General features: G+C 40.3%; 1 protein-coding gene across 1 annotated transcript in view; it reads left to right on the top strand.

Moving 5' to 3' along the window:
- The first annotated feature begins 1,584 nt into the window (after window positions 1–1,584).
- Window positions 1,585–16,228, top strand: part of TWIST2 (twist family bHLH transcription factor 2) — a 73,124-nt gene continuing 58,480 nt past the window's right edge. The window contains exon 1 of the mRNA XM_073304780.1: window positions 1,585–2,105. Coding sequence (XP_073160881.1) covers window positions 1,585–2,067 — 483 coding nt within the window. The 3' untranslated portion in view covers window positions 2,068–2,105. The remainder of the gene's footprint in view (window positions 2,106–16,228) is intronic.

The raw sequence follows: 16,228 nt of genomic DNA, 5'->3' as shown, positions 1-16,228 counted from the left end.
AGGCAGCGCCTGCTCTTTCAGTGAGCCATGGTTCAGACTGCGATGGGTTTGTCTGGGTGTGTCTGTCACCTCCGTCTCTCATATCTAGCCAAGAGAGTGCTCCAGTTCCTGAGGTCTTCTCCACACCCCCTGCCTCTCCGGCTCACCACTCAGCCCCACCGGTCTCTGCTTCTCCCGGTACCTCTCTCTGTCCCCTGCTCCTCCTTTGTCTCCCCTGTAGCTGTGTCCCCTGAACTTGACTCCACCCTGTGACCCCTCACCCTCTGGCACCTCCAACTGAGACTCAACCCCCACATTCCCTGTCTCCTCCTGGTCCCAAAATAGTCCTCTCAAGATGCCCCTTCTTGCTGGCTGTGCAGGGGAGGGGCAGGGAGGCTGCCCCTGAGCTGCCTCAGCACGGCTCTGTGCTATATATTACAGCTAGCAATGATATATTTTGCTCCTTTGGGTACCATATACATAACAAACCCTACTACTACAAATCCTGATCATTTTAGATCACTGTGTTGTAAATTGCAGGAGTTGCTCTCATTTTGCTTTAAAATAAAATCATTGACTTTCATCACTTTGATCACAGTTGGGACTCAGGCAATGATTTCTTCCCATCAGCCCGGCACAAAGGTCTAAGCTACTTCCCTAAGCCACTGCAAAAGAAGTGGCAGAATGAATGTCCTAAAGGCTGAAAAAATGAGGTCTTTTGTGTATTATAAGGAGACAGAGAAGCTGTTAAACTGAGCAAAGTGGTGTAAACCTTACTAGCAAGATTGTCATTACTTTGTGCACTCAAACAGCTAGGGAGGGAGGTGTAAGGGGGTGTCTGGCTGTCATTCCTCCCTCATTACATTTTAGATCAGAGGGTTGACATGAGTATTTAAAGCAGAGCCCTTTTGCAAGATCATTCCAGGTACCAATAAAATGCTTGTGTCATAATCCCTTGCAGAACCTATAGCCTGGTGATGCAGCCTGAAGTTTTGTCTTTCAGGTTGAAAATAAGCAGTGACATTGTCCTAATGCATTATCAGTGGGGGCTGCACTGGATACTTTAATGACACAGCGTTGCATGCCTGTTCAGAACCTAGGCACTCTGCAACGTTTACAAACAAAATAACCACCACTGAGTTAGCACGTGAGGTCTTCCCACAGCTGCAAATATATATCGAAAGGGGGAGAGGGGAGCGGTGGTTGCAAACTGTCTTTTATTGGAGGTGCATTCCCAAGATTTTAGTTAAGTGTAACATAAAACTGTGAAAGTTTAGCAGGAGAAAAGCTTTCCTCCCACTGGCTTGGCTGTCCAATCAGAAAAGAGCCCTGCACCTCCCTCACTTCTGACAACTATTTAGCAACCGAGCCCAGCTAAAGTTTCCAAAAAAGTTAGAATAACTTCCTCTCTCCAAGACCTCAGTTTTTGCACAACCCCGTCCTTGAAATAAGAGCCCTTCAAGCAACCTGGAAAACGTCTGGTCAGCAAAAAACTCCTGTTTTTTCCAAAGGATCTGTCTCAGGAATTTAAAACACATTTAAGACACACTCACACCACATCAGGAGGGGGGAAAAGTCCCTTCCCCTCCCCTTCTCGCAGAAAGAATGGAAGAAAGTTCCAGTTCTCCTGTTTCCCCTGTGGATAGCTTGGGGACCAGTGAAGAGGAGCTGGAAAGGCAGCCAAAGAGATTTGGCAGGAAGAGGAGATACAGTAAGAAATCCAGCGAAGATGGCAGCCCCAACCCAGGCAAGAGGGGGAAAAAGTCCAGTCCCAGCTCCCAATCTTACGAAGAACTCCAAAGCCAGAGGATCTTGGCCAATGTCAGAGAGAGGCAGAGGACTCAGTCCCTCAATGAAGCCTTCGCAGCCCTGAGGAAAATCATCCCCACGTTGCCCTCTGACAAACTCAGTAAAATCCAGACTCTCAAACTCGCAGCCAGGTACATAGACTTCCTCTACCAGGTCCTACAGAGCGACGAGATGGACAATAAGATGACAAGCTGCAGCTATGTGGCCCATGAGCGGCTTAGTTATGCCTTTTCAGTATGGAGGATGGAAGGCGCTTGGTCCATGTCTGCCTCCCACTAGCCAGCACCTGGGCAAAAGCAAATACAACTGCTGAAAGGGTAGGTACCTGGTTCTTTCTTTTTACTTCTAACTGCATCTTATTGAATTCTGCCACAGGTCTCCTTGTTTTAGTGATGAAGCTTCACATCGTCTGTGCTATAACGTAAATATTAAGCTTGTTTTAAATGGGGAACACAAAATGTTATAGCCCCTTGAAAATCCAGCAGCCATCCAGAAGTAAGGCAGAAAGGATTCAGATGATAATCTAGACAGGGGAGAAAACATTTCTCTCCATCACAATGTCTCAACGATTCTCTTGTGTAGTCCACAAACAACTAGATTAAAAATCAAGATTACATTTGTTCCCCCTTCCACTCACCCCAATCCAAAAAGAAGAGAAACTTCTAGTAAGTAAAACATTTGATATGTTCAGATTTAAAATCAACGTGTTTATACACTGCTGCTGTCTTTTAAACGGTTTGCTGCCAAGAGGGGAGCTGTAATGTTGAATGGCGAATGGTGTGAAATTTGCAAGAGTACTTTTCTTAGAGACGAATTTAAAAAGAGAGGGAAAAGACAGCCAGTAAAACACACTGACAAGACCTGAAACAGCTGCTTGTTGGATTTGGTGGATGTCCGTGCTCTAAAAGAACCAGCACCTACAAAATAGGCTTTAAGTGTTTTTACAATTTTGCCATTTTGGGAAGGGGGAGGAGGGGCAGCTGATCCTGTGAAGAATAATTTCAGCTCTAATCTTAGTAACATTTTTGTATGATCAGCAGATGTTCTGTACTTGTTTGTCTGTGCTGTGTCCACTTCCCTTCCCCCCTTACAAATAAAAGTCAAACAAAGATAGAACAAACCCATTGTCAATTTCATATTCCGTTTCCCTTCCTTAGAGTGCCAGTAAAGTTAAGGCTGGTATCAAACTCCTATGGACTTGAACATAGTTTCTTATTTGCTCTGAGCACTGAACTCGTTCTCATCAGTTTCCACTACCAGAAAACAGCTTCCTCTTATCTTTCCTTTATAATTGTATTGGAGTTTTTGAGCAGTGAGGGAGTCCAGAGGGCAGAAGGGGAAGAGGAGGTGTGTTTAGGCAACCCCCCTAAATTATTCTAAATGATGTAATAACTTTATGTTAATTAAGATACACCTTAGAGTCATCTATAAATCATGCAGTATTTCAGAGTTTACTTATATTCCTATTGTTTGCATGCCTTGTACAGAACATCCAAAGATAAAATACAGAACAAAAGTCAGATAAGATAATCATACAATGAAAAATATGTATTAGTAAACAAGGAAATGAAAGTAAGGGGACACTCATATTTTGTAGTACAACACGCAGCAGTGTGAATGAAATTGGTTAATTATCCAGATGACATCAACTCCTTAAAAGAATAAAGAGAGCTCAGGCTGGTCCATTAGCCAGAATTTTTTTAATACAAATCCCTATTTGTTTTACCAATAACTAGGACACAGACAAGAAACTTGATGCAATTGGCAACATGCATTTTAACAACTTCATGATTCATTTGTGTTTGAAATACTCTGTATTTTAATATCTTCAGTAGAGTTTCTATCACCCCTTCATGAAGACCTAGAAATAAGTTAGTTTCATTATTCTAAAAAGTCTATCCATCCCACACTAAGGCAATTTAAATCTTTAAAGTTAACTACTTTTGTTATCATGGCCAGAAAAAAAGACAGGTCTGCCCTGATACATTATGTGGCTTTGCTATAGCTTCAGCTGCAAACAACAGAACAAAGTAGCTTTTTCAAACAAACTCTAAACTTCAGTTTATAAAATGCATTGCCTTTCCCTCTATTAATATGGTTTTAAAAAGGCTAAGGCAATAAGAACAGGGGGGAAAAAACCTCCTTTATGGGAATCTTCTGTTGTCTTTGTCAAAAACAGATGTAAAATGTCTCAAACACATATTTCTTCAGGAGTTTAGATTGGCTGAATACTAAACCTCTACAATGGAACAATGCATTTATTCTGTTGTTTCCTAAATTATGTACTGTCATTAGTCAATTCGTTTTAATCTGTTATCTACTGTATATCCTTCCCTCTGCATTCTACAGTACATTAGGGGCAGATAATGGTATTTCAACTTTTTTCTTAAAAAACAACAACGTTTCAAGTGCAGTGTCAACAGAATTAGAGTTCAGATTGGTCTGATGAGAAAGATACTGAATGTGAGCACTAGGAGATAGTCCCTATATGGAGGAATCAGACAGTGAAGTTCAGGATTTCATTAATAGCAATGAAATAGCTAAATCTAGAGTTGAAAATTATTTGTATCCAAACAGAGCTTTGAAGAACATGTTTAAGCGTATACAGTACATATTCATCTGGCTCATGCTGAACTGGTATACGGTATCTTTTCCATAACTTGGCCTCCCAGCAAATGTTGGAAGTGGTCTATTTGTTTCTTATTTTTCCTTTCATGACTTAACAATTCTTTCCTTTCATATTAAAAAAACCAAAACCTTCCGTTCAAAAACAAGTGTGTTTTTGTGGTGGCACTGTTGAAAATGTTATTGCCAAAGAGCAGTGTGGCAAGTGTCCGGTTCTATCATTTATGGGCAGAAACAATTGTTTCTGCCATCCAACGCTACAAGCGCCTCAAGAAACTTGGTGAAATTTTCAAGTGTGGCTTATCCTTTTAGCATGGAATCCTATGTGCATGTGTTCCTCCGAGGAAACTTTGATGCACAAAAAGAAATTAGCTACGTTGTTTGGCTGGAAGAAAAAACATAGGAAATGGCTAAACAAATTTGGGACCTGATCCTGTATTTTGTAGGAATTCTGCAACTCTGAGGATTGTCACTATGCGACAGAATGAAGGATCAGGCCCTTGGGACTAATTATACTACCCAAATTTCTTTGCTTTAGCCTGGGGTTTGAAAAGAAACAGGCAAGAAATGTTTCAGAGTAGCAGCCGTGTTAGTCTGTATTTGCAAAAAGAAAAGGAGTACTTGTGGACCCTTAGAGACTAACCAATTTATTTGAGCATAAGCTTTCAAGAGCTATAGCTCACTTCATCGGATGCAAGAAATTATTTCTCTTGGAAGAAGCTATAGAACCTGTCCCACAGAAAAATCAGAGGCTCTTTTTTATTCGAAAATCAGAGCCCTGGGAACTGGGGAAATGCCACCTGGCGTTTGAGAATGCCAGTAGGGAGATAACCTTTGCTGACGTATCCAGCAATCAGAGATTTTCCTGTTCTGTTCCATGTAATTAAGAAAACATACTCCTGTAATTTCAAGTGAAACAGCCACAACTTTTCACTTCAATTAGCATATCAAGCTATAGGATGTTTAAACAAACATACGAATTCAGGCAACACAGACACACGCACCACCACTCCAGCTGTTTACTACCTAGCACCTGCATACCTCACCTCACCCCACTTAATTATTTTTTTGGAAGCTCGAATGTCTGAGACGTTCCAAACAGTAGACAGTTTCAGAAAAAAAGATTCTTTTCCATTATTTCTTTTGGTAAGAAGCGTGAAAATATAGTACCTGATCAGAGGTGTCGGTAGGACAAAAAAAAAAAAGCCAGAACTAAAGCAGTGTAACCTTCCAAGCACCAGCCAAGTACTAATGATGATATAGTTCCACATCATAAGGTTAGTAAGATCTGTTGGTCAGCATTACTTTTTACATTTGAGTTACCAGTAAGGACTTTGGCGGGATTATAGTTTTATAAAAGGCTGTATAGGTTATATGAATTGATGCTTATATTATGAAAGTATTTGCCAACCTTGTTCATGTTGGAAGAAGATTTTAGTAAATGGGTGTATTTTATAACATCCTTGTGATTGTTCCTTAAGATTTGACTATGACTTAGGAGTTTCTTCAGTGGAAAAAGTGAGTAGATTGGTTAGCATCTCTATGTTGTTTTGTCCTTATAGAAACAAAACAATTTCTTCCAGAAACCACTCAAAGTGTAGAGCTGGTTAACTGTTGTTAGCTGATTGTATCATGATAGTATAACTAAAGCTCTTTTTTCAAAAGCCCAATTTTTTTTAAATGCATCACTAAAAATGTAAACATACTTATTTGACAGGCAAGTTTTTAAAGTTGGTATTTACATTAATAGGTTTAGTTTTTACATGCTGGTATATTTTAAAGCCCTGCAAAATGCATTCTAGATGGTCTGTTTACGTTTGTGTCTTTTCTTGGGAAAGAATAAATCTGCTACACAGTATCAACCAAATACATAGTCAACCAGCCAAAGCTAATGTGAGACAAACCACCCTAATAAAGGACACAAGAAAAAATACTGAAGAAAGCATGAAATGGTGTAAGAAGCCAATGTACTATGTATTATACATACATTCACACCCACATATACATATTCATACACACATTCACACATGCATTCGCACATGCATGAAGACCATTTTCTATTGCCCATGATTCATGCTTCAGAATTCCTGATGTACATTTCTTGATCATATGAAGGTAGAAAATATCAAGTCTGAGCACATTAGAAAGACATTTTGGCCTGAAACTGAAGGACAGTTTAGAACAATGACAAACATTTTGTTATTCAACCTATTGAAGTCAATTCTGCTTTGAAAGTCCTGTCATGAAGGAGACACAAGGGAGGATCATTGAGGAAAAATATAAATGTATACACTTTAGCTAAGTAGACCTAATTTGGTGGTCATCTGCACTGAATAGCTTCAAATTTAGAGAATACAGACTTCTATTTGTTAAAAATATAAATGTGCAGATTGCAACAAGGAATTGCAGATCATCCTCATATTCTTTTTCTATATCTTCCTTCCTTTAGCTTTTGTTAGGCTTATTTCATACATATATAGAAATAGCTGAAATAGTAAAACATGCTTGCTCATCGGTGCACCATCTTCTGTGCAACAGGGCAAGGATGGATTCTATAACTGCAGCTCTTTTGGTGACATATTGTGTCACTTTTCTTTCAGCAATAAAGTTACATTTATCGCTGTAGTTCTGCAACGCATTTCTGTGTGGCTTTGAAATCTCCAAATCTAAAGTTTGTATGTCTCAGTTCGAGCGGGACTATTTTGATGAGTCGGGGAAGAGGTCGGAAAACACTACAGAACTCCAGAGTACATTTAGAGCAAGCAGGGAATTAAGTTGCCTTTTGGTGAAAGCATAGATTCTTTTGTAACTTTCTGAATAGGCACCAAGTAAGAGCAAAACACAATTTAATCATAAAAAAACAGCTGGGCTGTTAGAAAGAAAACCCCAGAACAGCAGGCCAGATTCTTAGCTGGTGTAAATCGACATAATCGGTAAACACCAGCTGAGAACCGAGCTGAACATCTCAACGGATTACGCTAAGTGACTGGAGAGTACTATATGCCAGCGCTTATGATTTACTTCTTAAGGAAATTTAGAAGTGAGGAATAATGGGATGTTCTCCAGCTGACGAACATCATCATAGTAACTAATTATTATCATACTAGATTCAAATAGTAAAATAGTCCACCCAAAACAATTCTAGACGCCCCAACAATGAATTGGATTTACAGCTGAAGGTGATGACCACTCAGCAGTGAAAACTAATATCTACAAATTATGAATTAACTCAGGTAGCCAGTAAATCACACTGGCACAACAATCCCTAAGATTCCCACACCCCCACACATGTACCCTCAACTTTCCCCCCAAAACCCTGTCAAACAAATTGGATAAAATGATCATAACAGACCGGTCAGTCAGGATTTTTGAAAGCTCTAACGAACAAATCAGGGAGCCAACCTTAGGCACCCAAATTTTGTGACTGTTCACTGCATTAGATTCTAATGGGCTTTTTTCGTTTTCATGGTGACATATGCTCTGCTTCTCACTTTATTCTGATGATTGCCCCAATCCTGCAATCAGGCTTCAATTAGGTTCCACAAGGAACTGCTTGGGCAGTTACAATTGCAGGATAAAATCGCTCTTCAACGTACATCTCCCCTCCTTTATATTAGATCAGGGCTTTCTTTTGGAAAATAGCACAAGCCCCTTGAACTTCCATGCAAATCACCAGCTTAGAGTCTGCTGACTCCAAAATTTTGCCTTGTAAATAGAGCCTATTCCTGATCACACTGACACTAGGAAAAGTCAGATCAATCCTTTGAAATGTGGATTTGCATCCATGTAAGAGTGGTTAGAGCCCAAAAGAAGTGTTATATCCTGTGCGGCAATGGATTCAGATACATGTACCATGCCTACCAAAATGCGGCTCTAATCCCTGATTAAGGCTTCTTGGCAATACTGCAGTGCAAATATGAAACAATCATAATAATCATATTGCTGGTAAGTATTACTTACCGATATATACCTGGGATTTTCAAAGGAGCTTAAGGGAACTATAGGCCCAACTAATGTTGACTTTCCTTTAGAAGTCAGAGCCTATATTTTGAAACTTTGGAGATATGCTTCTGAGAGCAAGGACTTTTTTGTTTAATAATTTTCATCTAGTCCAGTCAAGCGGCCAGACTGTATCTGTTGTAATGCTGTTGCAAATCAACTCCCCAAAGGACAACGCATGTTTTTCAACACAACAACGTCACACAGCCTAGAGGAAGCAGAGCATTTGTACCTTGCTCGGTAAAGCGTTCTCGATAGAAAATGTCTGTGTTATTTCTAGAAAAGATGCGAGATCAAAATAACTTGCAGTGTGCAATGACCCTGTTATATAGTCTAACTGAGAGTCTGTGGAAAGGAAAAGGCAGCAGGTAGTTTGACTGCAGTTCTGTTGCTCTCAAAAGAAAAAGTTACTGGAGTTCTTCCTTTTGGGGAGTTATTTTGTAAACATGAAAACATAAGACTACAATTTAGAATTGCATTTCTGCTTCTACAGGGGTCTTTTTGCATGTTCTGTTTTAATTTGGTAAGTTTAAATGCCAGCAGCACCCTGATATCCAATGTGTTTAACTCAATAAGTTATGTAAAGAGAGCGGCCATGCAGATCTGGTTCGGCAGGGTATGCAGAAGTGATCAGAAAACAAAAAGAAAATTGCCCATTGGCTACTTCTGCATACGTACAGCTAGAAATGAGCGACAGCCCCACCTCCATGTCCTCTTCTTCTCTGCCTTTAAACTACAGCTTGGAAAATAAAAAGCGGGCAGATGTCTACTAGTTCAGTTTGATTTATATTTACTGGACTAGTTCCAGTCAGCCTGTGCAAGCTTTAATTGAATTCTTAATAAGATAATTTTGTCTTGATAACCACCACCCCCCCAAACAAGTTTAGCATTTCCTTAAGAGATACAAGACCTGCCAAACATATGCTCTAAAATGTGAAATTAAGTTTCTGATCAATCTGACCACCAAAATTCTGTATGCCATAATTTATGTGATCTTTTGCTTTAAGCTATTTGGATATACTTTAAAAATCATGTTTGTGTTTAAAATACAAACAAACCTAATTGCATAGCCAGGACAGACAGAGGGATCAACTCTTTAACAGTACCCCTGTTACAAGTCAGCTGACCCATCATGGAAAATTCTGGAGAGTGAGGGAATTTAATGGAGAGAAATGGAAAGGAGACATTTCACACTGCCAAAGGGTGCTCCTCATCCAGATACACATCCCACCATCTCCCTGCCATAACACAGAGGGTGCCAACGGAAAGTTATTGCATGTTGCTTTTTACACACCAGACATCACCAAGATCCGAGTCTGGCAAGCTAATCCCTGGGGCTGGATCACTGCTCCAATGCTCTGGCCACATGCACTAGCTGGCAGGATTGGGACTGAACTGTACTCAAACACTCCCAAACTGTGTTGGACAGCAGGCCAATCATTCAGCACACGCACGCACACATATGAACACAACTTTTCCTGTGTCTGGCTTCAAAGCCCAACACTCTAACCACTGCTATATCACAGCTCACAAGTGACTCCAACAGCCTGTTGACTAAAAACACATTCTGTAGTACCACCTTCTGGGAGGCAGTCGTCTCTCCCTTTCACTCCCATCCCCTTCACGTACACCCCACATACCTCCCAAGAGTGACCTTAAGTCAAGGTATAAATGGCAGTGAGGGAATATATCACTCTATTACAGACCACAAAACAAATTTCTACACCAAAGATATGCATAAGTAAAAGAGGAGAACTGTGGATTAATTAAAAAAAAATTCACAGATCAGGTTAGAAAATATCATGATCAATTAAAAAAGAAAGAATGGTCTTAGCAGACTCATGAGACAGACTTAAGAAAAACGTATTCAACTATGCAGCTGTATATACAGCACTACAAACGCAAGCCTTCCTAGGGGCATGTAGATATCACATAACATCGCTATTCTTTGCATCAACTCTTAACAATTGTGTACTAAGTCAATAAATGTCCCTGTTCCCAATATGCCTGCTGTTTGTGTGCCAGCTGACATGGAACAACTCTGCAATTGAAGCTATATAACAACTTGGATAATAACTGCATTGTGGCGTGTACAGTGCAGGAATTGTTTAGATCCTTTGGCTATCAGTGCTGTAGAAAACCTTACAATAGATATGCTAGTAAGCAGATCTGTGACTTGCCCCTTGAAACACAAATGTTTGCATTTTTTTAATATCCTGCCTCAAGGACACATTTTTCTGCCTCTCATTTGTGATACTAATGATATTACAAATCTTTGTCACTTAACAATGAATCAACTCCTGCTGCCTTCTCCTTACCTATTGGTCATGTGCTTTGGTTTGTGACATCATAACCTTTTCTACAGCAACCAATTGTGATGTCATATACTGAGTTTAAAGAGCAAAATAAGCTCTTAAAACAAAAAACCTCTTTTGGCAATAAAAAAGGGGGAAAGAACTATAATAGAATGACAGCTAAGCAGACTTCTCTCTAAACCCAATGTTCACCGTCAGGCATCAACTAGTCTTTAAGCTCTCTAGACATTAAGGGCCACATTCTGCCATTCTTCCTCAAACCTTCATCCTCAAGAAGCCTCATTAAAAGCAGCGGGGTTACAGTTACTCAAGGTACAAGGCACTACGTAACCTGAGTAAGAGAGGCAGAATCAGGCTCCAAACAATGCACCAAATTTATGACGATATAAAGACTAGCATCTGGAACATTGTTACCGGATCCCAGCTCTTCTTCTGGAACATTCATTCTGTTTTAAATCCAATGCACTAATTCAGACTGTGCAATAATTACATCAGGATTGAATCTCAGCAGCAAATTATTTCTCCAGGGATTGTGGCATTCTTTAGGATCCATTGTACCTGACTGGATGTAAAACTATCAGCAAAGCAAGCGGCAGTTTTGATAATGAATCCTGAACGCAGGCATGAACCCAAAAGAAAAGTTTCAATTCAGAAGCTGCTGCCTATCTACTAATAATTTAGGGTCAGATTTTTAAAAGTGTTTAGCTGTCTAAAGATGAAGAGAGGCAGCTGGTGGGAATGTCAATAGTGCCTAAATTTATTAGGCAACTAACTCCTATTGAAATCTATGGCAATTAGGTGCCTAACTTGCCTATGCATTTTTTAAAAATTCCAGTAGGTGTCTAAATATCTTCTAATATCTGTCCTTTAAGCATTTCACTGCTGGTTCTCTGTGCTGCTGCATTGCACGGTATACCCCTTTGAGATCCCAATGAAACATTGGCCAGATAAAGAAAAGCATCCCTATTCAGTGAGGTCGCTCACGTACATGCTTAACTTGGAGCACATGCTTAAGTGCTTTCCTGAATCGGGGCCATTATTATTACCTAATATTTATACTGCAGCAGCCATGGCTGCAGGCCCCAGTCAGTCTCAGGTCAGACAGTCCCACTCCGAATGGTCATGCCACAGGACAGCCTGTTTGTTTCTGGAGGTGCAACGACTTTCTAGACTAAACGCTGCCACTTGACGAGAGACTCTGATTTGATAGGGCATGACAAGATCAGGGTTGGGAGATCAGACTCATGTTTGTATGGTGCGTAGCACAGTGGGGACGTGGTCTGTGACTGGCGCCCCCTAGGTGCTGACACAATAGAAATAATAACGATCATCAAGGCATACTTAGTGGCAGCATAGGAGGTACACACTCAAGTCTTTTCTACACTCAAACATTGTACCACTGTAACAGTACAGTTAAAGCTGTACAAACCACCCCAGAGGGGACACAGTTATATAGTATAAATGTGCCTTATACCAGTATAGCTTATCCCTGTATATAAGACATACCCATACAATTCACGCTGATAATGGTATGATGACTGTGACCACAATGGGAACGTATCGGTATAACTATTGTGGTGGGCAAAAAAGAAAATTAGACTCCTAGACGATAGTGTCATATCTGTACAAAAACTGTGGGTACACCAGGCTTCAGCATGTTAAAATAGTGTTAACCCCCTCTCACTCTTACACACGCACATGCACATACACACCCCTACCATGACACATTCATTATGGACCTAGCCTGAAACCTACGGAAGTCATTGCAGGTATTTCTGTTCATTTCATTGGGCTTGCAAGTTCTTGCAAACCTCTCATCCTCTCCCGACCAAACACGCTGCAGAGCCGAACTTCTTCCAGTACAGCATTAACCTAACAATTTGTCAGCATGCCAAACACACATGCAAACAACTGATGAAGATCAGACCAATGATATAATATTTCTACCCAATTGAAATTTTGGTCATATGCTGTAGCAGCAGCCGTGGTATTTATGATGCCAGCGTATACCACTATGAAAAAAAAATCTCAAAAAGCTTCCAGTACATAACACAAAAACGTTGTATAAAAATAGATCAAAATCAAGACACCATACATCACATTAAATACTGTTACTGTAGATTTGAGTTGTCATCCTTTAAGATGACCATTTATATTGTTTTGTCTGATGAGGTAAGGAAACATCTAATACCGTCAGTTCATCTTAATCCCTCTACTTTTTAGAGTAACATATTTTAGGTTCAATACTGCAGTCTGCCTGCACCCAGAGCTTCCAACTTTCTCAGTGGGGTTTTATGAATATTTTGCAGTTTTCACATCATGTGCAATGAAAAGGGCTATTTAAATCTAAGATTCTTTTATTATTACTACTGACACTAAATAATACCAGGACTTCTACCATGCATGGAACTTTCACATATCCAGAATGTTTTATTGTTCAAAGGAACTGGAGGACCTGTGTGCGGCTGCACTTTCTGAGCGCATTTCAAGCAGAGGAGAAATCAGATTACACTTATGCTTTGAATGAGGGAGGGCTAGGTGGTGCTGGAGTTCAAAACACTGGTCTTTGAACTGTAGCGACCTGGCTCAAGCTCCAGTTTAGGTCACAAGTGAAAGTGAGTTCAAGGGATATTTTCCTCATGATCAGTCACCCTTATTAGAAAACTCAATGCACAAGGCTGTATTTTGAAAGGGACACAGATTGGTTCTGAGCGATGCAACAGCCTGATGAACTAGGAGGGCACCTGGATGCTGTGGCACCCATACACCATCCTGCACTGATGCAATAGAATGCAAACATCATGGCAGAGAATGTCGCAAAACAATCATTTTGTCCCATAGGATAAATGCAAATAGATGCCCGCTCTCTTAGGTTTAAGTATTTCCCTGAACTGTGCACAGAGGATAAATGACATGGGGTAGAATTTTCAAAATTGAATTAGGTGTGTAAGTTCCATTTGCAAAAGTGGCTTAGGTACTTATGCGCCTAAGACGCACTGACTTTCAATGAGACAGAATAAAATTTTCAACAGTGCCTAAGTCCCTTAGGGTTGAAATATAACCCTTAGCTTCTTAAATTCCTTTTGACAATGGGACGGAGGCATTTTTGAAAATTTTACCTGTTTAACACTTCACTGTAAACTATGTAAGAACTGAAATATTGCCTGAATTTTTAAAAATACATGGCTTTAATTTATTTTTCTTTTATTGACATCGGTTGATTATTTTCAAATATCAGTACTGAACAGTGTTTATTATAGTTTAAAACGTCATGACTCATTTTCTCCATGTTTTAAATTAAGTATAACAGATGGTATATTTACCAAGTAATTAGTAATTCCCTGTCCATGCTGGCTCCCTCCCTTTGTGCGTGCTATTGTCCAGTGTGTGCCTATTTCCCAATATTTTAAACTAACCCACAGCACAACTCAGCTGTCATACAGTTGTATCTACCCAAATGGATTCCATATCTTTTCAAATTCTTCCATTTTATCCTCTACTACGCAGAAAAATGCTTTATGAGATATAGTTTTAATTAAATCAGATTAAAACCTCCATTTTTAGAGAGGAGACCTATTTCTTTACACCACCACTCGACTGATCAGTCTCCCCTTTTACCTGTTATTTCAGGCATGTTGATCAATGGCATACACCACTGAAAGATTTCAGAACCATTGTCTTTGCAGTTATTTCCGATATGCCATTCCAATACATTCTGTTTGACAGCCACCAAACATAAGCTTGTAAGATCTTCAGGGGAGAGATTCTATCTTCACATATGTTTGTACAGCAGCTAGCACTCTGGGGCCCTCTGGGAGCTGCTCTAGTGTAAATAACTGCAATCTAATATCCCCAAATCTAGCATTTCTTATTCACATGCCCTCAAAAGTCTGCTTTTCTCTGTCTGCAGCACTGTGAAAATATCTATTATCAGAGGGGTAGCCGTGTTAGTCTGTATCCACAAAAACAACAAGGAGCCCGGTGGCACCTTAAAAACTAACATATTTGGACTATGCCCAAATAAATCCATTAGTCTTTAAGGTGCCACCGGACTCCTCGTTGTTTTCATCTATTATTGTTATTAATAACAACTTGCAATTTGTAAGCCCAAGGTCCCTAACCTCAGATGTGCTTTTTTAATGAAGTATTGTTCTTCAGCTGAATTTTCTAGCTGGGCTTATTGAGATCCAAGAAGTCCAATGTCAGTCAGTAGCAAAAGAAGATCACAACTAAGGTCCCGTTGCTTGGATTTTCCACTCTCCTGATTAAACTTCATGGCTTCCTTAGTGAGAATGGGGGAGGGAGGGAATGTAAGGATCATTCTCCCCCTCTCAAGCCCACACCAGCTTGGTTTATAGGTGATAGCTCATAGATTCCAAGGCCAGAAGGAACATTGTGATGATCTAGTCTTCCCTCCTGTATAGCACAGGCCAGAGATTTGCCCACAATAATTCCTAGAGCATATCTTTTAGAAAAACATCCAATCTTGATTTAGAAATTGTCAGTAATGAAGAATCCACCATGACCCTTGGTAAACTGTTCCAATGGTTAATTACTCTTAAAAAGAAAAATTGATATTACCTGTCAAAATTCTGCCAAGCCTAGTTATAGTGAAGTGAGAAGTGGTGGTGTGTAATGGGGAACAGCAGTCAAAACCGCTAGGGTCTAGTCCCAGGTTTGCCACTCACTTGCTGTTTGTCTTTGGGCAAGTCATTTACCTTGTCTCTGCTGTGCACTCCCTATCTGGGGTTGGTCTGAGAGTGTCATAAAACACTGTAGAGAGAATTTTTATTCCCCTGTAGCATCCTGACATCCAGCTGCTAATAGAGCACCTGCCACATCCACAGCCTGTTGGTGCTTTAAACCACTTAGCACAATGAGAGAGTTAATTCAATCAATCTGCTGGCCAGCAGAGGTGAGAGAGGGGGTGCCCCAAAGGATGCTCTCCTTTTCTAGCTAGTTCACCTCTTGCATAGGCTGCACTAACCACCTGTATCTACAGCACACCACAGAGGGAACCCATCTAACGAATGGGAAACAAGTGTAATCCTATCACTCTTAGGGTCCTAAATTATTTAGACCTTGAAAGGTACCTAAGGGATTTGCACACCCATTTTTCATTGGTATGGGAATTGGGCACCAAAAACTATAGGCAGCATTTAAACTCTCAATCTTAATATGAGAACAAAAGCTCCATCTAATCTCAACACTGCTTGCGCTGACCTAGGAAAAGGGGCTGTGTAATGACTGGAATTCACTGTTAGGCACTTTGCCGACTTTGTGCTGAAGCTCCCACCATGCAAAGCAAATTAGCCTGCCTGGCTCCCAATGGAAGCTGAATCAGACGGGAAAGAGGGGACATCCCCTGAATCCCAAACAGAAAACGCTTACATTGGGGGGAAAAAAAGGGGGGGGATACCTAGTTGACAACAAGAAAAGTGTAAAAATCTCACTGCCAAGGCCTGGACAGCTGTTCCTTCTTCACTAACAAGTCGTGTGAC

The sequence above is a fragment of the Lepidochelys kempii genome, chromosome 11, assembly GCF_965140265.1.
Source record: "Lepidochelys kempii isolate rLepKem1 chromosome 11, rLepKem1.hap2, whole genome shotgun sequence".
Classification (NCBI taxonomy): Eukaryota; Metazoa; Chordata; order Testudines; family Cheloniidae; genus Lepidochelys; species Lepidochelys kempii.
This window is presented reverse-complemented; position numbering and strand designations above follow the sequence as displayed.